At 56.1% G+C, this 27,351-nt stretch overlaps 1 protein-coding gene across 12 annotated transcripts in view; it reads right to left on the bottom strand.

Annotated features, from left to right (window-relative positions):
• Positions 1 to 1,137: 1,137 nt before the first annotated feature.
• PPARA (peroxisome proliferator activated receptor alpha) overlaps positions 1,138 to 27,351 on the bottom strand; it is a 45,594-nt gene continuing 19,380 nt past the window's right edge. For 10 of the 12 annotated variants that reach the window (XM_053919725.2, XM_053919728.1, XM_053919726.1 and 7 more), the window contains 6 exons: positions 15,688 to 15,939; positions 13,876 to 14,036; positions 11,677 to 11,815; positions 10,752 to 10,954; positions 5,176 to 5,623; positions 1,138 to 2,380 (listed from right to left, as the gene is read on the bottom strand). In XM_053919725.2, the coding sequence (XP_053775700.1) occupies positions 2,133 to 2,380; positions 5,176 to 5,623; positions 10,752 to 10,954; positions 11,677 to 11,815; positions 13,876 to 14,036; positions 15,688 to 15,895 (1,407 nt within the window). In that variant the 5' untranslated portion in view covers positions 15,896 to 15,939 and the 3' untranslated portion in view covers positions 1,138 to 2,132. Of the gene's footprint in view, positions 2,381 to 5,175; positions 5,624 to 10,751; positions 10,955 to 11,676; positions 11,816 to 13,875; positions 14,037 to 15,687; positions 15,940 to 20,115; positions 20,637 to 27,351 lie in introns of all 12 variants that reach the window. The other 2 variants (XM_053919729.1, XM_053919727.1) reach the window with 1 other exon arrangement.

Genomic DNA, 27,351 nt, shown 5'->3' with positions numbered 1-27,351 from the left:
TTTAACAAGAATGGGAACATGTGATTTTTCTTCCTGTTAATAAAAGTGAACCACATCAAGTGACTTTCAAACTGAGGTCCCTTGGGGCTGCCTCTGTGGCTTCGCTGGGGACATGGCTGGTCGGGTAGCCAGGCCCAGAGACAAGCGACGTTTGGCAAGGCCACTAACGCACAAGCCGCGCCTTCCGGCAGCTTGCCGGACGCTGCAGAAAGTGCGAGACCCGGGGCTGCTTTGGAGGGCTTGACAGAGGCCTAAGAAGAATGGACATCTCGTCTGAGAGCCCGGGTCTCGAGGCTCGCTTTCCGAGGCCAGCGGGCAGCACAGGCAAAACAGGTGCGGCACTGGCACGCAGCCCCCCAGCCCCGACCGCAACGACCACAGCCCCCCAGCCTCGTCAGCGCAGGGGGCCTCATTCCCGGGAAGAGCCTCGAAGGGCTGCTCCTGCCCGGCCTGGTGACCGCTCGCTCAGCGCCCTTCGCACGTGGAAGTGCTGTTGTTGGCTTCCAGCAGCCCCTCGACTGGATCTTCAACAACAAACAAGCTGTGTGTGGAATCTCAAAGGATGCCCTGACGGTAACCTTCACTTTTCTCTGGTTGAAGTCTCACGGCTGGACTGGTTCTTCTCCTATTGCATTTCCCTACTGTTGATCTCGGGAACTTTGCCAGTGCTCACCCTCACCCTTCTTTAACAGTAAGTGATCGTGACCTTAAAGGGCCACATTTTGTCAAGGCGGCGGGGGAGGGGTGTCAGGACACACCCAGGCCGTGGTGCTGCGGGCGAGGTGTCCAGGGGCCCCTGTGCACCTGCCGGCCCTGGCAGGCAGGGTGCTGAAAACGTCTGAGGGGACAATGGATCCGCCACGGTGACAGAAGGGGAGAGCGCACCCGGGCCCACGCGCTCTGGACACAAGCACATGGCATTCACAGGTGGCCCGAGGCCGAGAAGCTGACCTTTAAGGCTGAAACAAGCATCTTTCCGCGTCGGAAAACCCGCCTTACACACGAGGCTGGAGACGGGCACTCGGCTCTCCACGTCTGCGCAAACTGCCGGCTGTCATGACTCCTGAGCCTACGTGAAACCACCTATGGGACCTCATGCCCCCCCCACTCTCCCCAGCTGTTCCCCAGATGGCCCCCCCACGACCATAAAGTCACATTCGCCTCGTCTTCTCCACTCCAGCGAACAGCTGCTACCACCAAGAGTTACAAAAATAAAGCTGCATATTTTAAAAAGCAACACAGGGGAAGACCCAGGAGCTGCCACAGGACCCAGAGCGACATTTGCAGGTGACCTGTCAGGCTGCCCTGGAAACCATGCAGCCTGGTTTCCCCCATCCCCCCGCCATGACCCAGCTTTGAGAGGAAGCAGGTGGGAGGGCTGGGACGCTGAGGTACTTCCGAGCTCATCGCCACCTGCCCACTGACACCAGCTTTACTGGGGCCGTGAGCCAGAGAGGAGGACAGCCGAGACGCGGCTCCGCGGGACCCTCTACAGGAGCCTGGGGACAGGCCTCGCCATGTCCTAGCTACAGCCCTGCAGCCAGGGAGCCAATACAACATGAAGGCTGAGCTTCCAGAGCTTATCAGATAATTCTTTCAGATTCTAACTTCTATGATTGAAAAACTGCCTGTCGCCGCTCTTCAAATGCAGGGAACCGAATCGAAGTCTTCTGAATAAATACTTAGCCGCTTTTAAAATGCCTAACCTTTGGTTACATCTAGATATACAGGATTACAAAAGTTACAAAGTGCTGATTAGTTTCCAACATTACAAAGGAGCCCAAGAGTCAACAGTGGTACCTGGGGAGACAGAGCGCTACTCTGGGGTCGCCAGGTATCAGTGGTGAATCACTACCCTGATTTAAGCAAATCTGCATCGATTGCCACCCGACAGCTCCGCATCAGACAGCCGAGCATTGCTGTCCGAGTTCTCCAGGCCCCGATTCCGCTCGCTCTCCGTGAAAGGGCAGCCGGTGTGGGACGGGGCCACGGTTACCTACAGCGCAGCGTCAGGTTCTCCGGCTCTGGCAGGGACATCTGTGCAAAGTGGCCTCGATCCCGTTCCTCCTCGGCAGTGCTGCCACCTCCAGAAGCCCCGGGGAGCTCCCCCGCCCTCGCTGGCTTACGAGAGCTCAGTACATGTCCCTGTAGATCTCCTGCAGCAGCGGGTGCAGCGCGGCGTCCGACTCGGTCCTCTTGATGACCTGCACCAGCTGCGCGTGCTCAGTGACCAGCTGCCGCAGGTCGGCCATCTTCTGCAGCAGCCTGGGGAAGAGGAAGGCGTCGTCCGGGTGGCCGCTCTGCAGGTGGAGCTTCAGCACGTGCACTATGCCCTCCTGCATCTTCTCAATCTGCCCGACGTTCAGCAGGCCAGGGCGATCTGCCCCCAAAGGAAAGAGGAGACGGTTGAGTGCACAGCCATCCTGGCAGGGATCCACCTGAGAAAGCAGCATCCTCCTTCCCCCCGGCCTCCCTCCCCTGAAGCTCCGGGGCTTCGGATACTGCAGCCCCGACTAGGGGACAACTAGATGCTCCCAAAGCCGCTCGGCCTCACAGGGGCACACAGGGCAACTGCTCATCCCTACACACCCCTGTGGCCGGAAGCGGGCTAGACCTTACGGCGCGGCCCTTATTGCCTTTGCCTTTGCCCGAGTTCCACCGGTCAGGTGAACACCCCCCAACAGGAGGGGGAAGCGTGCACTCGGACGATGGTTACAACAACCAGGTTTGCATACTACGGGAGGTGAAATTCCTCGTCCTGAGTCAAAACTACACATTCGGGTTCAAGTTTTCCGCCGATCGTTCACGACAGCGACCATGTGAGACCTGGGTTTTGCAGGCGAGACCACCATCGTTACAGGCACCTCCCGATGTGAACCAGGTGGAAGGAAGCAGAGGGAGATGGGAGCGGAGGGCAGACCCCGGCAGGGGAGGATGCTGAGACCCGGAGCTGGAGGGCTGGTGCCGGCCGGGCCGGGCCAGGGTCCCCACCAGGGGAGCCGCTGGGGAGCTGGGCTGTGAGCACCAGGGTTCTGCCCTTGGTCTAGAAAATACCCTCCCCTCCGCCCCACAACCCACACTCAATGGGCAGGTTAAAGCCCCACTCACTACTCTGATTTTCAAAAGTATTACTCATGATGTGGGTTTTTTTCTTTCTTTCATCTTTTTTATGATGAAAGAGAGTATGGTTGTAAAATATACAGTTGACCCTTGAACCATGTGGGGGGTCTAACCTATGACTCCCCCCAAAACCGAACTGCAGCCCCTGGGTATCTGCCGGGGTTGGTTCCAGGACGCCCTGTGGACACCACAACCCACAGGTGCTCACGTCCCTCGTGTGACATGGTGCAGACCCACACACCCGGTCGGTCCTTCTCATCCGCAGCGGGTTCCCAACCATGGACTGAAAATACTCTTTTCAGCTGATGGCATTTTATTAACCAATGTCACCCTAATAAATTCAATAAAAATTTAAAAAATACTGTTTTTGATCCATGGTTGGTTGAATGCATGGTTACAAAACCTGGGGACAGGGAAGGTCAACTGTATATTTACTGAAAAAAATCCGAGTGTGAGTGGAACTCGTAGTTCAAGTCCATGTGGCTCCTGGCCGACTGCAATTATTAACTTCTTAAAAAGAAATTTAAAAAGATAAAATGAACCCCCTCACAATTTTAACCCCATTGCACAGGTGTGATGTGTACCTCGCCAGACACTTTAAAAGTTTCAGGCTGACATGACTGTAATCTCTTTCATGAAACCCAGACCACGCTACACATAAACGGCTCTCCAGCCGCTCCGCGCCCACAGCACGAGGCCAGGCCTCGCACTCCGCATTGCCATGTTACGCTTTTTGCCAGTGTGAGGACTTCCTGCACCGGCTGCCAGCTGGGTGGTAGCGGGGACAGAGCTCGTGGGACGGGGCTGCTCTCGCTCTGTGCCCCTAGGGTGTGGAAGCGGCGGCGGCGGCGGCCTCAGTTCTGCAAGTGAGTCCACCACGGGGACAGCACAGCTGCCAGTGGTTTGTGGGACCAGCGCCCCATCGGCCTCCCCAGGGCTGGGGAAGATCCACCTGGAACGACCTTCTTAGACCTGCGACAGTGCTATTTAAAGCAACGTGACACCGAGCCAGAAATCGGGGACGCGGAGCCAGCTTCCCGCAGAGCAGCCCAGGTCTCCACCCCAGACCCACCTCCCTAGCAGAGCCAGCTTTGCGACTGTCGCTGGTGAGCGACCGCTACTCCTCATCCTGAAGCAGCGTGAGCACAGCTGTCTTGACAGGTGCGTGGCACTCCGCAGGGCATGACATGATAGTAATGTGGCAGTGACAGAATGATGCTACACAGTCACACGCCGCTTAAAGACAGGGACGCTTTCGGAGAAACGCGCCGTTAGGGGACCCCATCCCTGTGCGACAGTCACTGCGCACGCGCACACGCCGAGGCGGTCCAGCCCCCTGCGCACCGCAGCTGCACTCCGGCCCCGCCTGCACGCACGTCGCTGCACTGAGCGCCCGGCCCGGGTCCAGCACAGCGGCAGCGATGCCACCGAGAGCCACGCGAACACGGGACGTGAGACTGCCGCGGGCCCAGCACGGCCTCAGGTGACGGTGGGTGTCATAAGCAGGAAGAGCGGGCTCGAAAATAACGGTCAGGAGTACAGAGTGTCCAGCAGGCATGCCAGGGAGTCGTCGCTCCTCCCCATCGAGGGAGACGCCTGCGCACGCCTGCAGCGCCACTCCGTCACAGGGCTGTCATCACAGCAGGCTGTTAGCTTCGCGGCATCCGCGTGTGGGGCGCTCTGGGCCTCGACAGTGGCAACGTGGCGCCCTCACCAGGCGGTTGCAGGTTTTCGCCTCGGCGAGAATCTTAGGGAGCAGGGCCGAGTATGTGGTCCCTTGTGCACCCAAATGTCACTGCAGGGCACATGACTGCATCGTAATATCACACACCGTACAGTCTACGATGGTATCGTCATCACCCCTGCCTGACATACTGCTTGGTGTAACTGTTATGTTCTAATTCTAAGTAGAGCATTTATATATTATAATGTAAATAAAACACAGTGTACAATACATAATCATACATAATATATGACACGATATTGGTGCCACTCTCACTTGGCTTCTAGGCAGTGGCCACGCAGGCGCACCCGCAGACTAAGTGGAGAACTCACCTCCACAGCAAATGATCGCAGCCACAAAGAGGGCAATGTCGCTGTCGTCCAGCTCCAGTGCGTTGAACTTCATGGCGAAGTCAAACTTGGGCTCCATGATGTCACAGAAAGGCTTTCGGAGGCTCTTCAGGAACTCACGCGTGATGAAGCCGTTTCCGTAGGCGACGAGCATCCCGTCTTTGTTCATCACAGAAGACAGCATGGCGAAGATGGCCTCATACACCCCGTACTTCAGCAGCGTGACCTGGTCGTTCAAGTCCAAGTTGGCGAAGCCGGGGATGGACTTGGCGAACTCCGTGAGCTCCGTGACGGTCTCCACGGACGTGCACTGGCAGCAGTGGAAGATGCGGACCTCCGCCTCCTTGTTCTGGATGCCGTTGGCCACCAACTTGGCCACCAGCGTCTTCTCAGCCATACACAACGTCTCCATGTCATGGATGACGAAAGGCTGCAAAGAAAGGCACTGGAGTGAGTCCGGTCATTGGTGACAAGTGTCCTCCTGATAATCGGTGAACTGGTGAGGAGCCGCCATATCCAAGTCACCGGGGAACATCAACATGTGCACCAAACACAGTCCTCGTCCTAAAGAACCTCCCATTAGCGGGGCCTGGGGGACCGCAATGGAGAGCCCACAGCCGAAATGCGCCCGATACCGACAACCACCGCCTGACACTGGGGTGGGTTTCACTGCCGAGAGCACGAGGGGCTGACTTTTGGCAATGCAGCTAACAGGAGAATACTAGCAAAGCGCTCTCACTGTTTTATAATATTCTCCGAACTTCTAAATACTACTAGCCTTCACTACGATCGTTCTCAGCGTGACCATTTTACACACCGTACACAGACAGCTCTTCACCTGGCACCGACAAGCACACCTCGGGAAGTCGGCATTTGCATACAAATAAGCGAGCAGGCATTGTTACAGCCTCGCTCTCTGGGGACCGGTGGCAAGAGCCTTGGAGGACACCTGCTTCCCTGCGCCCAAGACTGGAACCTTCACGTCAAAGCTCCACGTTCTGGAACAAGGCACCAGCCCCGTGGCCGCAGGCCCCGCATGCCTATGCCATTTGCTCCTAAACCCGTGGGTCCTGCACTTAACAAAAACCGCGTGGAGGAAAGAAGGGACTGGTGGCCGCATAACTGGAGGCCAGCCCACCCAGGAGAGCACACCCATGTGGTGGGGCTCAGGAGAAAGGTACGGACACACTACTGGCCGGGGGTGTGCGGGGCGGCGATGAGGGCGGAGGCACTGCCTGCTGCCGGACGTGAACAGGGCCGTAGGCAGCCCATGACTTTAAGGATCACTGCCAGTGGGCAAGACACCACCACAAAGCGCCTGCACCATCACAGGAGGTGGCCCTCCTTCCGGGCACACGACAGCATCGGCACACAACTGCCTGCAGGCGCCTGTGTGCCGTCCCGGGCCGGCGCAGCGGCGAAGGGCGCGCCGGCACAACCCCTTCCACACCAGGGTGGGTCCCGGAAGTGCGGGACGACAGAGTGCTTCTTCTTCTTGGTGGCGGTTCACAGGCCGAGCCCAGGGCCTTTGCTCAAGAATGATTGAGAATCTCAGGACAGCGACAGCTTAGCATCCCCCCCCCAAGCCTGGGCCTCCCAAACAGGACACACGCCGGGGGGGCTGGCCCCCAGCAAGTTTAAGGGCACACATACTCTCACAAAGTGGGGGCTTCAATGGTAACATTTTTATAGAATCATCACTTGGATTTCATAAAGAAAGCCTCATTAACTGGCAAATTTGGAAACCATTGGAATTCAAAACAGGTGGTGACATTAAGAAGCCAGTGTTTATTAAAGCTAGAGAAACTGTGGCTAAAACAGTCGAAAAGCTGCCAAACTTGACTGACAAACATTCTCGATAAGACTGTTTAAGAAATCCGTGCAGCTAACACGGGGTCCGGCACAAATAACGCCCCTTTTTTATTGTAAAATCTTTTATTACAAAATTATAAGCATGTCATTCTGTAACACAACAACTCACACTCGAGCACACCATAGGCCATTTTAGGTGAAATGTTCAAATCACGGCCCCTCTCGGGCGCGCAATTCACGCACCCCACTGAGCACACCCACGCAAGCCTTGCTTCTCCGGGCCCATGTTGTACTTTGGAATGTGCCCAAGTCTGCACGTGAACCCATCTGCCCTGACGGGTGGTCATTTCCAATGAACGGGTAAAGCACTCGATGGGGGTGTTTTTAAACAGCCCGGTTTCGCCCGCAATCGCCCCACGCCAAGGCCAGCAGGCTCCCAGCCGACACGTTACTTCTGGTGGTTGCACCCGACGCTGTCCTATGCGCTACGAGGTCACTCCTAACAACCACAACACATTTAAACAGCATCCTCTATAAACGTTAGGCAGCACCGTCTTTTAGGAAAAACTCGCAAACTCTTGGTAGAACTGCTTTGGACGAAATGATTTAAAGCGTTGGGTTAGGTCTGACTACACATTTCTAGAAACAGCATACAACATGAAGTCTGTTTTTCAATCAGAAGACAACGCACGTAGCACGCACACTGTTGCAACCACAGGCAGAGAACCCTGCGTGGTGCCAGGCGGCGCGTCCCCGAGGTCCCAAAGTGCTGAACATCGGGACCCCTCTTCCGCAGCCAGTTGTAGAACCTGCTCTCCGCCACACGTCTCCTAGCTTCGTTTCTTTCCAAACAAGATACATGACTCTGGGGGGCGCCGTCTGCATGCCAGGCTGGCTGCAGGCGACTCTTAGTTTAGTCCGAAGCTCAACGACCTTCTCCGAAGACACACATTTTCTGTAACTGAAGATCTTCAGACTCTAAAGACCGTTCCCAACAATGGTGAGTGACAGGGGAGGCCCTGGAAGAGACACCTGCTGTCCCCTCACCCGAACGGAATACACTCCTGATACGGTTGTGACATGTAAGAGGGAGCAGGACTGCTTCGCTGTCACCTCACACCCTGAATGGCTGACGTCCAAGCAGCCTGTGCCGGAGAGTTGCTGCTTTCCTGACCAGTACTCTCCCCTCTTCTTCAGACAGGAGCTAGCTCCTCGAACCAGACGCAGCTAAGACTGAGAGTGAGTGTGCACGTGCAAGCATGCTCGTGCGCATGAGTGTGTGTGGGAGTTCACAAGTGTGTTTGAGTGTGCATGTGAGTGTGCACAGGTGCATGAGTATGCATGTGTGAGAGTTCGTGAGTGTGCATGGGAGTTCATGTGTGCACAAGTCAGTGCATGAGTATGCACAGGTGCATGAGTGTGCATGTGTGAGTGTGCATGGGAGTTCATGTGTGCACGTGTGAGTGCATGAGTGTGAGCGTGCACAGGGGTTCATGCATGAGCATGTGCACGTGTGTGTGTACACATGTGTGTGAGTGTGAGTGTATGTGTGCCCATCACGAGAAAGGCAGACTTCAAAGCTCCTCGATCTCATTCGCATGCTGCTTCCTCCAAAAGGTGACATTCCTAACACCTCACCACTGGTCAGCTCACGACCTTCTCCCAGGCGCTGTGTGTGGGAAGCGCCTCTTTTGGTAGCCATGTCCAGAGGGGAGCCACATCCCCCCAGTTCCTCAGGGACACTTCTGTCCCCGTCACCCTCAAATCAAGGGGTGGCAAGTGCCCTGACAAGCTCTGACCAACAACGAAGGGCCCCGCTCATAGTGAAACCCAGGGGCTCACCCCAGCCTGTGTCCAGGTGGACACAGACGCTGGCTAACCAGGGCACCACCCCTCCCTCCGCTAAAGCTCCTTTCCCCAAAGCGACTGAATCTGCCTGGCTTCCAAGCAGCTCCCTTCCTCCCCGAGACCCTGTCTCTGTCCCTTGCCCCCAGACCCTGCTGGTCCACCCAGCATCCTGGCGGGTTCCGGGTCAACCTCAGGCCTCTGCTTCAGCCCTGACAGGGGCAATAGGTGTGCCTCCCGTGGGCTCCTCCAGACTGAGCACAGAAAGAAGACCAGGGCCAGTCCGCGTCAGGAGCGCTGAGCTCCAAGTGGGGGGCAGGAGGAGGGCCACGCCTCCAAAGTGGAGAGGACACGGGTGGGAAATGAGGCCGTCTCGGAGCAAACCACTCGGTCACAGGCAGTGAGCGCCACACCTGGACGTCATGGTCTGCAGGGGTGGGGCGGGAACAGGCCCCGACCCTACTGGGACACTGCATCCTCTTTGCCTAGCACGGTGAAGCCCGACCCTAGACTACCAGTCTACTATTGTCTTCTTAGGACCAGAAGACAGATTCTGCTCCGGGAGGACCCAGCCGCCCAGGTGCCACGGGCTCTGGTCAAGCGTGAAGGGGCTCCTCCTAAGACCAGGGGATCTCGGCGGGCCGTCCACAAGAACACTCCCTGGAAATCAGATTATATTCAACGAGAGCACTTGGTTGAGAGTAAAAACAACTTTTAATTTGCATTAAATTCCGAAAATCCAAGGGAGAAAGAGAAGACCCCAGAAAGACCTAAAAACATCCGAAACAGATCAGACTGTCGGGCGACTCTAGTTCTGGGCTGCACTCACGGGTCACCCCCAGGACCCAGGAGAGAAAAGCAAAGTGCACAGGTCGCTTCGCTCTCGCTCCGGTGACTCAAGAGTTTGCCCGAGCCTCTGGGGCCCCCTGGCGTGGGCACGCTTCCTCCCGTTTTTAACGGGGTTCACTTGAACCCTCCAAAAGTGTCTCAGCCCACGTAATGGGAGAGTTCACTGAAGAATTAAAAAATTCTGTGAAAAAGAGGTTTGGTCTGTTCATGCAAGTAAGGAGCTTGTGAAATACTTTATTTCACTGTGACTAAAACCTCCAGCGTGTAACTCCCAACAAGGATCGCTTCAAGCTGTTCATTAGTGCCAACGAAACCTGTTTCACCAGGCTCAGAGGAAAGTGCCAAGTGTCTCACTTGCCAACCTCGGCTGCCCCCTCTTTAGAGGCAGCTCTGACGGAGACAGACTGGGTTATCGATGGGGGAGGGGGGCGACGCTAGGCTGGGCAGGTGATGAAGTGTGTGCAGGGGGTCCTCAGGGGGCACTTACAGATGCTCCTGAAAAGGCCCAGAACTTTCCAAAAAGACAGCGAAGTTCTGTAAACATATCGCTCTTTCTAAACCCTAAGACTGGCTGCCTTCCCACTGAAGCAAAGGAAGGTGTGGGGGCGGGGGGGCAGGTCAAAGAGGAGGGCGCGGTCTGGGGAGAAAGGAGGCAGGAACACATTCTGAGCGGGAAGTGAATGGTTTCATCTTCTGGTGTTAAAATGGGGTGTGTTGTTTTTTTTTAAACTTTCACTTCAGACACACCCTAGAATCTGGTAGCTATTTACTAGATTGGGATTTTTTTTGGTGTAGTAATTACATAGTCCTTACAGTAGTAACTCGGTTGCTAGGAGCTTTGGGGTAGATCAAACCCAGCAGAGAGGAGTGGTTAAGCTACATTTTAGCATCTCTGAATGAATGTTTCCATTCCACTGTCTCTCGGTCACCTTGGGGACAAATACTGGTTTCCCAGCATATAACACCTGCTTCCTCAGCCCTTCTCTGCGCTCCAGCTGACACAGTGCCGACAGAGCGGGGCAGGCGGGCAAACACGCGGCGGAGACACCTACCGGGTTGTTGCTGGCCTTCCCCGCGAGGATGACCCGGGCCTTGACCTTGTTCATGTTGAAGTTCTTCAGGTAGGCCTCGTAGATCCTCTTGGCCAGGGATTTGAGGTCTGCCGTTTCAGAATCTTCTATGTCATGCTCACACGTAAGGATTTCTGCTTTCAATTTTGCTTTTTCAGATCTTGGCATGCGTCCAAAACGAATAGCTGGGGGCGGGGAGAGAAATGGGATGATGGGGAAGGAACAGACGTGAGCGAGGCAGTGAGAACGACGGCTCACGTCAGCCCACACAGCCCGCGTGCGCGGGTACAACTCCGAATGGAGGTTGTCAGGTAAGGTCACACCCGCCCCTCCAAGCCATTCAACTTCCTACTTTAGAGAGATGGAAATAAAACTCGAACTCCATTAATCCTGGACGGTTTCAAAAGGTTAAAATGAAAGGCAACGCCATTAATCATTTCGTCAGGAGGTGGGGCCTAGGCTGGTGGGGGGAGGTGAGCCCGGGTGCATCTCTGCTGCACCTCACGTCACACCGTCTCCTTTGTCCAGAAGGTGGACGTGCCACTTGTACGAACTTGTTGTTTGAGATTTCTCTTCACAGGGTAAGCGGCATGTTTTCAAAGGAGAGTGGGACTGAATTAAGTTAGATGCACAACAGGATGTGACAGGAGCGTCACGCTGTCCCAGGGACGTACGGTCAGTCTCCAAACCCGGTACCGAGCCTACCCATGCGAAGTGTCTGACTGTAATTCCAGAGCTGTGCTCGGCCTCAGCGGTCTGAGGCCTTTATTTTCGCAGGTTGCTGCGGCTACAGAATGACCTGGGCATTCCCTGTTGCAGCTCGTGCATGCCAAGCACCGTCCGTCCCCACACCGGGAGGGTAAACTGAGGCACGGGCTGGGAAAACGCGGTGGACGACCTTACCTACCGTTATGGGACATCCCAACCGAAAGGCACTTGTGGAAACGGCAGTACTGGCACTTGTTTCGGTTCTTCTTCTGGATCTTGCAGCTCCGCTCACACTTGTCGTAGACCAGCTTCAGCCGGATCGTCCGCCGGAAGAACCCCTGGGAGACGGAGACCAGCGCGGAGCTCGTGAGACCCAGATCCCCGCTCCAGGCACAGGTCTTGTTGTTCCCTCTTTAGCTCTTTTAAAACGAACTACATTTAGGGGAATAGTTCTGAACAGTGTGACGTAATTGGGACACTCTGAATATTCTTAATTTCATGGCATGGAAAATTAAAAACAAGAAAATGAGGCAAAATCCAAAGTAATGTCAAAATGTCCTCGTCTGGCTTGGAAAGACACAATTACCTTCTCCCAAAGCGTTACTTAGTCCTGTTAAGATCTACACAAATTTAACTGTTTCCTCTCACAGAGCATGTCCGTATTTGTGACTACAAACTTTTAAACAATTTTTATAAGAGAATGTTAACTTCCTAAAAGATAAAAATTATTTTAAAATATGATAAAAGGAAGCCAGCTTTATGTAAACAATTTTCTTGCTCTATAAGAACACTTATAACTTTATCCAGTGAATAACAACATTATTATTTATACTTAAAAAATTGTACTTAAAAACTCTAAACAAAAGTAACTTAATCATACAGAAAAGGCCACTTTATATTAGCTTTTGAAGAGTACATGGTTAGAAAGTTGTGAAGTAGTGCACATTTGCATTGGTTCTTTTTTCTTTGCTTTCCATCATTCTTCCATATTTTTTCTTTAAAAATATTTTATTTATTTATTTTTAGAGAGAAGGGGGAAGGAGCGAGAGAGAAACATCATACATTGGTGTGTGAGAATCCACCAGTTGCCTCTCGCACACCCCTCACTGGGAACCTCGCCCTCAACCCAGGCATGAGCCCTGACTGGGAATCGAACCAGCAACCCTTTGGTTCGCAGGCCAGTGCTCAATCCACTGAGCCACACCAGCCAGAGCCATTCTTCCACATTTTTGCAACGGACACCTGACTGGGCTCTGGGAGAGGGGCCGCAATTCATGGGCAATGTCAGAACAAGGCTCCTACTTCTTGTGATTGGTTATCTAGGTTTGCAGAGTAGGACGGCCAAAGGGTGTCTGAAACTATGAGGAAGGGTGAGAAGAGAGGATTTTCAAAGTCAGGATGCAGAGACATCCTGGCTCACGGGCCCGTCCCATCTCTCCACCAGCCAGGCTCACGGGCCCGTCCCCCCTGTGCACCAGCCTGGCTCACGGGCCCGTCCCACCTGTGCACCAGCCTGGCTCACGGGCTTGTTCCACCTCTCCACCAGGCCAGGCTCACGGGCCCGTCCCCCCTGTGCACCAGCCTGGCTCCAGGCAGGACGTCGGTGTTCCCAGGATGCACAGCGAATCCATTAGAGGCTGTGGCATTTCCCAGAAGTTGGTAGAATGTCCAGTGTGTGCAAGGAAAGGGACTTCTGGTAGCCAGCATCCAGGTGAGATGCCAAGCCTGACACATGCATGTAATTCCAGAGGGAATTGGTCCTTCCTACGGTCATGCTGGAAAGTCACGGAAGAGCCCGTGACCCGGTGAGCAGAATGCGGGAGACAGGGCCTGACCTGCCCCGCTGGCCGTGGGTCACGTGTGCCGCCGTCGGGCTGAGCTGGCCTGAGAACGAGGACAGGCACCAGGGAGCTCGTGGTTGGGGTGCAGAGACCCCCAACGCACAGGAGGGGATGCCGGGGGTCGGGAGCAGCTGCGGAGGGGACAGCACTGGGTCTGGCTGTCACCTGGCATGTGCTGTGGGGCACTGGGCAAGACACTGCATGCCTCTGATGTCTGGGAGAGCCACTGCCCTCCCTGACATTCCAGCGAGGAGAGGGACAGGTGCCGAGGCTCCCTGACCTCACCACATCCCAATGCAGGGGTCACCCTTCACGTGGCGGGTCTGCCTTTAAAGGACACACCTCTCCGAGGTGTTGACAAAGTACAATCCATGAACCTGCCAAGACTCTCTGAAGAGAGAGATTGATCAGGGACCTGGGACAGTCCGTATCTAGGGCTCTCTGCAGATCTGTTTTGCAATGACAAGCATTTGTGTGCAAGGCAGGAGGAGCCAAGCGTAGCCCCTGAAGCAGGCCACCTGGCCCCCCCACACCCTGCTCCCCAGGGTCCAGCCTACCTTGCAGCCTTCACACGCGTGCACCCCATAATGGTAGCCTGAGGCTTTGTCCCCACAGATCCTGCATTCGATGTTCAGTGCTGTGCTGGCGGAGTCATCGGCACTACCAGGGACCACAGCATAAGTGACCGACGAGGGGCTCGAAGCCGGTGAAAGGGTATCTGAGGACAGATGGGAAGGACGGATGAATTTTCAAAGCATCCCCAGTCTACGTCCATATCAGGGTTAGCAGGACACAGGTGAGGCATTTGAGGAGGGGCATCCACGGGTGGGCAGGGAGTCTGGCATCTCCCAAAATGCCTGCGCGTGCGTGGTCTTGGCCCGTAGATCTGCGTGTCTCACCACAGGCTCCCTCCCGCCACAGGCTCGCATGCCCCAGCACTGGGAGCATCCTGCAGAACTCGTCACTGTCTGCGTCCTCCCGGCTCGGCTGTGGCTGTTAGCTCGGTGACTCGCACCAGAATGCAGTGTAACAATGCCAGTTACGCACCAAAATCATAACCCATAAAAAAAAATAAGTTGGCCTTTCTTACAATGAAAATTTTGCTCAGCAAAAGACACTGTTAAGAAGATAAAAAGGCAAGCCACAGATGGGGAGAAAATCTTTGCAAAACACACGTATCCAATAAAAGACTTGGAACCCACATATGCAGAGAAGACTTAAAACTTAACAATAATAAAACAAACAACTCGAATAAAAATTGGCAGAAAGTCTGAATGGACACCTCACTGAAGAAGCTGCACAGACCGCAAGTCCGCACAGAAGAAGATGCACTGCTCGCTGGTCCTTAGGAGACACCGACACACACCCGCCAGAGTGGCTAACACCCAGACGACTGGCCACGCCAATTGCTGGCGCGGTCGCGGAGCAACAGGGCCCTCCCTCACGGCCGATGGGAGCGCAAAGGGTGCGGCCACTTCGGAAGACAGCGTGGCAGCTTCTCATAAGCAAAAGTCTTATAGGAATTACATTCCTAGATATTTACCCAAGTGACTTGAAAATTTATGTTCAGACAAAAACCAAACATGAGCCCTGGCTGGTGTGGGTCAGTGGACTGAGCGCCAGCCTGCGAACCAAAGGGCTGTCGGTTCGATTCCCAGTCAGGGCCCATGCCTGGGTTTTGGGCCAGGGCCCCAGAAGGGGGTGTGTGTGAGGCAACCACACATTGATGTTTCTCTCCCTCTCTTTCTCCCTCCCTTCCCCTCTCTCTAAAAATAAATAAATCTTTAAAAAAACCTGCTATAACTAATTAATCAGTTTAACACGGGTGCAGCATACAAGGTCAATAGCCATAAATCAGTTGTATTTTTATAAATAGCAACAAATGATCAGAGACTGAAATTGGAAAATATCATTTACAATAGCATCAGAAAATACAAAACAGCGATAAATCAGATGAAGAACGTGACAGACCTGCACAGTAAGGAAGAGGCACAAAACACCGCAGAGAGAAATCAGAGACCCGAAGCAAAGGGGAAATCAGTCGTGGCCCAGAACACTCCGCGTGGTTCAGAGTGTTCTCCCCACTCAGAGCTCTCCCCACGTCGGTCCACAGATCCGACACAGCCCCTGCCAGAAAGAACCCTGGCTGGCGTCTCTGGTACAGACTAACGCACGGGCCCCAGAGTCAACGTGGAAGTGAGAAGGACCCAGGACAGGCGCACGCCTTCAGAAAGGCAGAGTGCAGCCGGAGGGCTGGCGCTCCCCGCCCGCCCGCACACCCTGCCACAGCGTAATCGGGAATCCGTGGCTTCGCCGTCAGGTGAGAAACCATGTTTCTAGCAACGTTTTCCAGGAGGGAGCACACTTACCTGTGATGACGGACCCATCTGACCCAGGACCGCTCCCTAAGTGCTGGTATTCCGTAAAACTGAAGCTTCCGGAACTGTCCTCGCCAATGGACGGAGAAATTTCTTGGATGTTCCCCATTTCCTGCAGGAATTCTTCAGATAACGGGCTTCCCAGATCATCGGTCTCCAGCGGAAAGAGGGGGCAGATCGGGCTCTCTGTGTCCACCATCCCGGTGAGGTCACGGCACCAGGTCACGGCGCTGCGCCGACCCCCTGCGAGGACAGAGAAGGCGTCGGTGAAAGTGACCTAGAAGAACACTGGCTTGACGTTACCGAAAACATCACTGACCCACGAGGACATCCCTGAAGCCGTAATCTAAAACTGACACTGCAGACCATCTTGCCGCAAGTTGAGTCTCAATAAGCACACGAAGAAAATGAACACTTTTTTTCTTTTTCTGTTTTAAATTTTTAGACAGAGGAGAAAGACAGGAGAAAAAGAGGGAGAGAAACATCAATATGTGGTTGCCTCTCACACACCCCCTAGTGGGGACCTGGCCCACAACCCAGGCACGTGCCTTGACTGGGAATCGGACCGGTGACTCTTTGGTTCTCAGGCTGGCATTCAATTCATTGAGCCACACCAGCCAGGGCAGAAAATGAACATTTTTAAACACAAATGTTTAAGGTGCCATTGCTGGCCAGGCAGGAATCAGTCATTCATCACGGGGTCACGCTGCGTGATGAGCTCACCCACTGTGTCTGAGGCAAACGAGGCAGTGAGGGGCACAAAGCCCCTGCTCTCCCAGGACACCCTCCTGGCGGGGACACGGCGGGGAGCAGAGCAGCAGAGATACGAGTGGCCGGTTGGCTGGGAGACACAATGACAGAGGAGAGTGGGTGGGACACAGGGACTGCCGGGCAGACTGGGGGACAGCAAGAGCAGAAGGGACAGGGAGAGAGTGTGCGGAGGCCTGGGGAAGAACGTCCCTGCAAACCACACAGCAAGGGCAGAGGCCCCCGGACAGAGGCACCCGGTCGGCACCTTCTCGGAACCAGCAGGCCAGGGGGCGCCCTGGCTGGGGGACCGGGGACGCAAGAGGGGCTGGCAGTCAGCTCACGTGCTGGAGACCGTACCCTATGCCCTCCTGGTGCCCTGAGGAAACCCCTGCAGCAGTCCCTAAGACACGGCTGGGCCCCAGCAGACACACTGCGGACTTACAGAACCTGAACAGGTGAGTCCTCGGCAAAGCTAGCCGACGTCGACTCCCAGGGGAAAGCGCATTCTCCCTAGGGGTCGTGTGACGGGCAGAATTGGGTCCCCCAGACTCGTGGGCTGCAGTCCCAGCCCCAGCACCCCGGAATGTGGCCATATTTGGAGATAAAGCGAAGGAACTGCATTGAACGAATGGGCCCTGACCCCGCTGAGCTCCTGTCCTCACACGAAGAGAAAGCTGGGATGGGGCGTGCAGGAGCACACCTCGAGCACGCGGCCGCCTGCTGGCCCCGGGCGAGGCCTCCAGGCACACCGGACCTGCCCACACACGCACACGGACTTCCGGCCTCTGGGACGGGGAGGGAGTGAATGTCAGCCGAGTGAGCCACCTGCTCCGCGGCTCTTCGTTCCGGAGGCTTGCAAACAAACCCCGGCACAGAGTCCAGCAGCAGTTGCTCCTGCACTGGACGGTCAGCCTTCTTGCTCAAATATCGAAACCACTTCCCGTGACCTCCAGACTGATGCCCCGTCCCCCCAGCACACGTGGCTGTGTCACCTGTCTCCCAGCTGAACTCCCCATTGCCAGTATGCCCGCCCTGTCCCCATGGCAACCAGTGGCACTGGCCATGGCCTGGTCCTGACCACCCTCCACATCTGTGCCTATGCCACGCCCACCCCTGGGGAGCCCAGTGAGTCACTCATCACCCAAGGGGGCTGACGCGCTCACATGTAGCTTCCATAACCGTTGTTCCCCACCTCCCGTGGTCACAGGGAAGCCCGTGGCTCCCATGGCGGAGAGGACCAGCCCGTGTCACCGGCAGCAGGGCTCCGCACAAGGCGGCGGCCATTGCCGCATCCTGACCGCAGAACACCAAGCTCCTCTGACACGCCACCCGAAGCAACTCCGGCAAATGAATAAAGAATGAGAAGGGGTGGCACCCTGGGGGCCTAGAGGAATGAAAAATGGGCGTGTTGCGCGGCCTGGGAGACCCCCTTCTCCTGCTCGCAGAGCTACAATGGATTGTCATGGGGTCAGTGACACAGAAGGGGAAGTAAAGGGAGGCGCTCCCCTTTCCGAGGGTTTGGAAGAGTGTAAACCAGGCTGTGGATCTGCATTTTTCTACCTGTCTTATTCAGCATTTTATCAGAAGCAAGACTTCTTCCAGTGGCCGGCACGATGACACGTAGGCGTCACTTACAGCAGTTTTTTCCGTGAACACCAGGTTCAAAGCGGCGGTCCCTAACCTTCAAACCATGCAGTTCAGCCTCGGAGCTGCCGGCTAGCAGGTGGAGGCTGCGTGATCGGGGGAGGGGATGCTGCAGCCACCTCCTTGGACACCTGAGCGTGTCCTCAGTGCTGTGAGGGCCCACGCACAAGGACAGCCACCTCTGCTTCCTGCAAATGTTCCCTCGTCCAGCCGGAGCCTCAGACGGGGGAGGGGCAGACCCTAGACCCATGGGACGAGGCCAGGCTCCTTGCCGTCCCATCCAGGAGTTGGACTGATTTGAGATCATTTTACATTTCAGTTGCTCTGAAACACGCCAGAGGTTCTGGGAGAGCCTCCGGGGTTTCACTGCGGGTGAAGAGCCAGACAAGATAGAACCCCTCGCAGTGGGGAGGTAGCACCGTCCGGGACCCCGACCCGAGGGTTGCACACGTCCCTGGACATACCAGCCCCTTGTACTTCCAGCTGTGGCAGGAAAGGGATGGCTCCCTCTGAGCGGTCCCGGGGGAAGAACATCGGCATGCGCCCACAACTACCCGCCTACCCACAGCGCCAGCACACCCTGGCTCCCAGGCTCTGCTCCCACTGCCGCTGCTTCTGCCCGGGGCACAGGAACAACCCAGGGGGCCGCCAGCTCTCTGTCTAGTACCCACACAGCACGGAGAGCACACCAGGCGCCAGGCCTGTGCCCTGTGCCCACGTGCTTCGGAGGGATAAAGCGGCGTGACAAAGGAGGGCTGTTCTCAGCAGCTCCCATCCGGCCAAGGAGGCGGGACAAAATGGCAGGAGAAAGACCTGGAATGCAAATAGAGCTTAAATAGGTCTCCAGTCTCCAGCACAGGGAGCTTTCCCAGAGCTGGGGAGTGAGGGGGTGGGGTGCAGGAGCAAAGCGGGGGTTGAGAAAAGGCTCAGCTTCCATCCTGGTTCCAGCGAAGGGGTGAGCCTCCGAGCAACCCCGTCACTCCTTCCTCAACCAGAGACTCATGGGCCTTTTCAGGGCATTCGGTCTGAGCCCGTCCAGTTTAAACACTGGAGCCGCTTCCTGTGTCAGAAACTCACGTGCAGGCTGCACAACTGGTCTTGTTAGGTTTTCATGGCTGAACACTTGTCCGTCAAAATGTCCCTTTGAGCCCTGGCTGCTGTGGCTCAGTGGGTTGAGTGCGGGCCTGCAAACCAAAGGGTCACAGGTTTGACTCCCGGTCAAGGGCACATGCCGGGTTGGGGGCCAGGTTCCCAGTAGGGGGCGCGTGAGAGGCAACCACACATTGCTGTTTCTCTCCCTCTCTTTCTCCTTCCCTTCCCCTCTACCTAAAAATAAATAAATAAAAAGATTTTAAATATATTTCTTTGAAAACTATGAAGCAGAATGTACAAAAACTATGGTGTGTTTTTTTTTAAAGATTTTATTTATTTAGTCTACGGCCATACCACCCTGAACACGCCCCATCTCATCTGAAAAGATTTTATTTATTTATTTCTAGAGAGAGGGGAAGGGAGGGAGAAAGAGAGGGAAACATCAATGTGTGGTTGCCTCTCACACACCCCCTACCGGGAATCTGGCCCACAACCCAGGCATGTACCTTGACCAGGAATTGAACCAGCGACCCTTTGGTTTGCAGCCGGCACTCAATCCACTGAGCCAGAGCAGCCAGGGCACTATGGAACATTTTTAACAAAAGAAATAGAAAAGAGAGGGGGAAGGAAGGAAGGGAGGAGAGAGATGCGATTACCATCTCCTGTCACCTCAACGCAGGCCAGGTGAACCCTCTGGAAGTGTGTGACAGTGGCGGGTGGCCTTTGACCCAAGGCCTTCTCCAGAGGTTCTGGAGGCTCAGGCTAAAACGAGAGGCTACGGGTGTGAAGCCACGGCGGGCTGGGTGCCCTCTCCCCCGGTTCCCACGCACCCTGGCCCATCCTGGGTGAGGCCCGGCGGCGCGTGCTGGGTGCAGAGGCAGGTACACGCAGTACCGATGGCCTGGGAACTAGGTGAAGGTCTGCGAGACTCACCTTGGCTCGGCGTTCACGGCGGGATGGCACAATGGCACGCGGACGGCCTGCCAAAGACAACAAGGCTTCCGGGGACCTGGAGCCAAAGTCGGAGCGGGTCCACCTTGGGAGAGCGGCCAGAAACTCGCAGAGGGAGCCGTGCTTATCGCCGGGACTTAGAAACAAGGCCTTCAACGAGGGGGAAGTGTCAGCGAAACAGAGGAGGAAGGCCCACCCATGGGCCCTGGGAGCGGAGGCGCACGCTTGCAGTAGGCATTCAGTATGGACTGCCGCGCACAGGCCCGCACAGACCCCCCCTTTGACCTTAGCAGCAGCAGAGAGCGAGCCTGGGGATGTTCTGGGATGAAATAAATCGGGTGCTTTGAAGAGAGCGAAGAAGGCTCATCAGCTGACTCGAACAACTGAACCGAGGGGAACCCGGTCACGGCTGGCCCCCGAGGGCATCGCCGGCGCTGACAGCTTTGTCTCCCCGCGTGATTAATGGGATTCTTGGGACCCAGCAGGCTCTTCAGAAATACCTTCTGAAATTAAATATGAAATAGCAGCTTGATACTGTGTCAACTACCAACCACTCTTCTGTGCTGGGGAGTCGATCTCAAGGAAGAGAACACAGGCACTTGGACTTGGGCTTCTACGCCCAGAATGTGTCCTGAGCTCCAAGGGTCCTGGTCAGCGGTGACGAACATCAGATTTCACTTCGCTGCTCCTACCTTTCTGTAACGAACCCCAAGTCACTGTGCTGTCAAGCCGTCACGCCGTCACCTAACAGGCTTGGCGATGCCACCACGCAGAAACCCGTGCACATTTTCTTTCTAAACGCAGCCCGGGAAGGCTTCACGGACGTTGAAAGGGAAAAGATGGGATTTCTGCCAAAGGGGCGCCGCTCAGGGGCAGATAACACAGCTCTCAGAGAATTGCGCTCTTTCCCATCCGTGCTCGTCCACGACCCGATCGGATTCTTTACGCTTTCCCATACACTTTCTCGATAATGAGATTTAATACTTAGGAGCCTTTCACCTTAATTTGTCGGTCTAGGATTTGACATGACATTTCAAAGTAAACACAGGAAGCTCCAAAGCCCTCTGTGCCTCCACCAGGCACCAGGAACTCAGAGACACAGGTCGGTCGTTCCCGCCTGCGTCACAGTTAACACGCTCACAAGGCACAGGAATGCTGATGAGGCCGGTGAAAGCGGAGGAAGAAAGTGCCGGAGCACAAAGTGGGGCGAAGACCCCGGGGACTCGGTTTTGCCGAATTCAACCGAGTGCGTCACGGGCACTTCGCACGCCACCCGAGTAGGTCTAACCAGCGATATCTAGGTCTTTCCCAGAGGAGCCCCGGGCACCGGACTTTTGTAATCGAGAGGACCTGGTGTGTGACGGGGGCGACCAGCCCAAGTGGCAGCAAGGAGGAGGAGAGAGCTGCCGTCTCTCCCTCCAAATTCACACGCAGAATGCTCCCAACCTCTCCCAGGAGAGCGGCCCCCCGAACGGACAAAGGTCCCACCACGGTGCAACCGTGTTTACTGCTTCCTCGCCCCGCCCACGTCCTTCCCCTCTCCTGAGAGCGGGGGTCACTGTTCCAGATGCAGTCCCCTCCCTGTGCCAATGGTGACATCGGACTAACGGAGAGCTACAACGTCGGGTGTGCTTGGGGCCCGTCGCGGGAAGTGTGAGGGAGCCGAGAAGCTGGCCACGGAGCCAGGAGCCCGTGGAAACGCGTCCACACTTGCCGTGCGAACCCTCTGGCCGGGTGAGGACGGCCCCAGGACACTCCCGAGCAAGGAAGGCCTTTGGCAGAAACAGATCAGACGCGCGACAGGCCGAGCCTTCGCTTCTGATGAAACCAATGGGCACCTCGTGGCCGGGAGACCCTGTGGCACCAACTTAGAAACAGATGGGGACGCACGACAGTGCCTAACTCTGGAGAACTCACCGGACACAGCAGCTTGGCCTCGGAGGGGCCCGCAGCCCAGGGCGGCGGGCGTGGGAGCCGGACACAGGGCCGAGAGGGAGGCGAGAAGCGCTGAGCGAACTCCCTGAGGGCCCGGCCCTCAGTGACAGTCGTGTGAACTGTCTCCTTCCATTCCCCCCCCCCCGACTGCCTCCCCCCCCCACGGAACCAGTGCCGGGTGGGCAGGGCTCGTCCTGCTTGCAGGGAGGGCCTGCGGAGGGCCAGAGAGGCAGGAACGTGGCCAATGAGGAGACAGAAAGAAACGAACACTGGCTGGCGAGGCCGTGTGAGGAGGGCTGCCCAGGGGGGTTCCTGGGGCGTGGGGGCGGGGCTCCGTAAAGGAGGGGCACCCCGCTGGGTCCTCAAAGGTGATGAGAAAGAAATGCGGCAGAAACAAAGTGGCAGAAAGGAGGGTCAGGAGGGACAGGGAGTGGCCCATGGCTGTGGGAGACCCCGAAGGGCAGAGACCACATTGCAGTTGACAATGGCTGGACCCCCTGGCTTGAGAGCTGTGTCAGGGACAAGAGCTGCAGAACGACCTCAGGACGTGGGGGCTCCAGCCTGCAACTTGTGCTTGGCTCGCAACAGGGTGGCCGCGTCGGCGGGCTCGGCCGGCCACCTGGGGTGGCTTGTTCAGCTGTGGTCATTTGGTGGCTCCGCCAGCCGGAGGCTCGGCGGGCTCTTCTCACCACCTGGCCTTGGGTCCCCACAAAGGCCCGCCCACGCAGGGATATTGGAGGCAGCGGACCGCAAGGCGTCCCTTATGAACGGCACTGCGTCACTGTGTCACACTCTGTGGGTCAGAGCACGTTGCAGGCAGGCTCAGAGCCATGGGGTCACGGGGTGAGGAAAGAAACCCCAGCTTTGATGGGGGAGCCTCGGGGCCGAGGCGAGGCAGCGCTGCAGGAGGGGCTGGCGGTGCGGTCGGGGGGCCTCACTGCCCCCTGTGACAGGAGTGCGGACTCGACCAGGACGTGACCGGCAAGCGGCAGGAGGGCGGAGCGAGCATGGCCAGAGTGGGACCCAACAGGGGCTGAGGGGGGGCCGTGTGCCACCTGCCGTGAAGCAGGCAGGATGGAAGGGACACAGCCAACGCCCCTCACGAGGCTGTTGGAACCGTCCCCATGGGAACCAACGACACCCTGGGAGCCGGAGGAGGGGGGCCACAGCACTGGGGGACTGTGAGGCACCAGCAGGACAGCTGGGGGCTGCGGGACCAGGCACCGGGGGATACATCCCGCTCTGGCTCAGGGACCTGGGCAGGTGAGGCGACACCCACCAAGTCCAGGTTATGAAGAGAAGAGCGGGTTTTGGGGTGCAGAGAGGCTTGGGAGGTGGAAAGACAATGGGGCCCGGTGTGAACCAGGGTGGGAGGTGTCTGAGGGACACCGGCTGGGCCCCTGGGAGACTCCTCTCCATGGCGGGGAGCCACTGGATCACGAAGCTGACGGGGCTCGTCTCATGGGGCTCCCCACAGCAGTGTCCGGTGAGGACGCCAAGCCCCCTCGGGAGGGGGCAGTGCTATGGGTGACCTTGACTCTGGAACCTTGGCTTCGGTGCCCTTCCGTCAGGCAGCAGACACAGGCCAAGGCAGGAACCCATGGCAAGGGGGAGTCGGTGAGCTTACGTGTCTGCAATGCCGCCGCCCAGCCGGCTGCCTGTCTGTCTCTCTCTGCCTCCCCTTCCCAGCCTGAACTCTGGGAACCCTAATAAATGACCACCCCGCCCTGTGCCCAGGACCTCAATCAGCTTTGCAGGTCCTCACCTGAACATGAAAGTGACCGTCAGAAACACCAGCCCGCTACCGCGAAGGAAAGAGAGCCAACCCACACACCGATGCGGAACTTGGGGGACCAGGTCACAGGAGGGAGACAGTCCCCAAACCAGCACCACGTCACTGACCTCCTGGAGAAGGGGAGGCGCGTGCTCGTGGGAAAAGCAGTGGGCACGGCGAACGGGACAGAGACCAAGAGCCATTCTCGGGAATCACCGACAGATGGCTGACTCTGTAGAAGGCTCGCAGGATGAGGGCCACCATCGTCCAGAAAGAAACGTGAGAAGACATGGAAAACGGGAGGTGAAAGATGAGGAAGTGAGAGGATGCGTCCGGAAGGGAGACCCTTGCAAAGAAAGGGGGGCCGGGGCCGGGGCCACGAGGGAACGGGTGGGGACAGTCTCAGCAAATGAACGCAAGCAGCGTCTCGGAAAGGAATATGTGAAGTTTCAGGGTGGGGGAGGCAACAGGTTCCTGGCAGAGGGGCCAAGCACAGAGCCATCGAGGCGGCTGCCTGGGACATTTCAGAGCACACCAGCGGGGTCTCCCTCCCTCTCCGCCTCTCCCGTAATACCTGTCACTCCTCTCGTGTAGGAGGCACTGTCGGTGAGTGTGGCTCGCTAGGGACTGTCACTCACGGCACTTTCCCAGACACGCGCTTTGCGGTGTGGGGTTAACTGCTGCTTGGACCTCGCGGGCATCGCGCCATATCACGGTGCTGCAGACCCTTGAGGGCCAGCTGTGGGACCTCGTCACCGGCCACTATTCAGACACGTCACTGCTGCCACACGCGGGAGGTTCTGCTGACGCCCATGACGGCAGCTCCCACGCGACCCTCACCCCGTGCTGGCCTGTGCTAACTCACTGCGCCCTCACGGCCGAGGAGGCCTCGTTAATGTTTACCGTACTTGTGGGGGAACTGGCAGGCTCAGAGGTTCCAACAACACGCCCAGGGGCCCAGGACTTGGGGGCGGGGGTTTGGACCCGGCCCGCCAGCCTCTGGTTTCTGCTCCTGGCACCCGTCCTCCACGTCACTTCCGGGGCGAAGTTCTTCCAGGGCTGATTCACAGCTTTCGACCCAATTCGGAGAGTTGAAAAGTTCATTTCTTTATTGCCTTCAAGTTGCTTTTCCTTCTACTTAGCTCTGCGTTGAACAGGCTCTCCGTTGCGTTTTAATTTTTTGCTAGAGACTTTAGTAAAGTTTAGAAATTGAAAAAACAACAGTATTGTTCTAACTTGTTTTTAAAGTGAACATTGGGGACTTAAAGTAATGGCAAATGGGCCTGGCTAGGTAGCTCAGTTGGTTGGAGCGCTGCCCAGGTACGCAAGGGTTGTGGGTTCAACCCCTGGTCAGGGCACATACAAGAATCAACCAACGGATGCATCAGGAAGTGGAACGACAAATCGATGTCCCCCCCTTCTCGCTTTTCAAAGTCAATCAATAAAAAGATTAAAGTAATGGCAAAATGAAACGTGGTGGGTTGCTGACCTCCCGGCGCCCGTGCGGCCACCTGTTCGCACGTTCAGTGGGGACCCGTCTTCTCAGCCCCCCGGGGGCGTTTCTGTGGGGTCCTCCTGCCCCCCCCAAGTCTCTGAGGAAGCCCCAGGAGCCAAGGCTGCCCCTCTAGCGAGGGCGGGTGGTGCTGAGAAGGGCACTGATGGCGTTAAATGCTTCTACCAGAGAAGCCGAAAGGCTTCACATCAATAATCTAATTGCTACCTGGAGAAACTGGCAACACAGTAGCGCAGTGAGGCAGAAGGTCACAAGGATAAGAGCAGCCACCCACGAGAAATCAGGAAAACAAGAGAGACACCCAACGAAGCACACCGCTGTTTCTTTGAAAAAAAATCAATAAAACAGACACACCTCTAGCCCTGGCCGGGTAGCTCCGTTGGTTGAAGCGTCATCCTGTACAGCGAAAGGCTGTGGGTTCGATCCCCGGTCAGGGCACGTGCCTAGGTTGCAGGTTCGATCCCTAGGGTGCGTATGAGAGGCAACCAACCTATGTCTCTCTCTCCCCACCCCACCCCTTACTCTCTCTCTGAAATCAATAAACATATCCTCAGGTGAGGATTAAAAAATAAAACTGATAAACCTCTAGCAAGACTGACAAAAAGAAAAGGACGAGACACAAATGGCCAACATCAGGAATGAACTGTAATATCACCACGGCGCCAGCGACCAGAGAAAGGCTAACACGGAATGACTACAAACAGCATTAGGCTCATAAATTCGACAACTTACAGGAAACAGATCGATGCTTTGGAAACCACACACCACCCGAACTTAACCAAAGCGAAGCAGACCACCATTTAAAAACCAAAATCAAAACCAGCAACAAGACCCGGCGCCGGTGAGGATGGGGACGAGCGGGATCATGCCGATGGTGCCGGAGGGCGCGGGCACAAAACCGCTGGGCGGCTTCGCACCAAGCCAGACATGCAGCCACCCCGGGATCCGCAGTGGTGCTCTGGGGCATCTGCAGCATTTCTCCCAGTGAAATAAATGAAAATTTATGTTCGCACGCAAATCTGTACGCATGGCAAAAACACAAGTAACCCACAAATAATAAACTGGACGTCAAAATTTTAAATTTTCGGTTATGAAGGCCAGCATCAATAAAGTAAAAGGCAACTCATCGAATGAGAAGAAATATTTGTATATTATATATCTGATAAGAGGTTTGTATTCAGATTATATAAAGAACTCTTACAATTCAACAACAAAATGACAAATGTTCCAATTAAAAATTGGGCCCTACCCCGGCTGGTGTGGCTCAGGGGATTGAGGGCCAGCCTGTGAACCAAAGGGTCGTCAGTTCGATTCCCAGTCAGGGCACAAGTCTGGGTTGCAGCCAGGTCCCCAGTAGGGGGCACACAAGAGGCAACCACACACTGATGTTTCCCCCACTTTTCCCTCCCTTCCCCTCTCTCTAAAATCAATGCACGTGTTTTAAAATACTGGGCGAAGGACTGGGATACACATTTTTGCAGAGATGATGTACAGGCGGCCAGCGGGCACCTGAGAACACAGTGTCGCCGGTCGTTGGGGGGATGCAAATGAAAGGCACAAGGAGGCGCCACTCCCCACCCGCCAGGGCGGCCAGGCTCAGAGGCAGACAACGGCAAGTGTCGGCAGAGGTGCAGAAGAAACGGCCGCCTCACACACTGTTCCTGAGACGAAAACAGTGTGGCCACGTGGAAAAGAGTCGGGCCGGTCCTCAGAAAGTTACACACAGCTACCCTGGCGCTCAGCAGTCCCGCCGCTGCCGAAGTCTACAGAGGACCTTTTCCACGCCTGTCCGTAGCCACACGACTCATCAGAGCCTGCAGCAGAAACTGCCCGATGGCACCAACGGAGATGCGTAAATAGAATGTGCTATTCCCACCCTGTATTTCTGAGGAGGAAAGAAATGAGGTATGAGCCACGCTACAACATCGTGCTCCGTGAAAGAAGCCAACCCCAGGCAACCACGGACCGTGGGAACCCTTTTACAGGAAATGTCTAG

The sequence above is a fragment of the Desmodus rotundus genome, chromosome 3, assembly GCF_022682495.2.
Source record: "Desmodus rotundus isolate HL8 chromosome 3, HLdesRot8A.1, whole genome shotgun sequence".
Classification (NCBI taxonomy): domain Eukaryota; kingdom Metazoa; phylum Chordata; class Mammalia; order Chiroptera; family Phyllostomidae; genus Desmodus; species Desmodus rotundus.
Note: the sequence above shows the minus strand (reverse complement) of the source record. Positions and strands in the feature narration are given on the sequence as shown.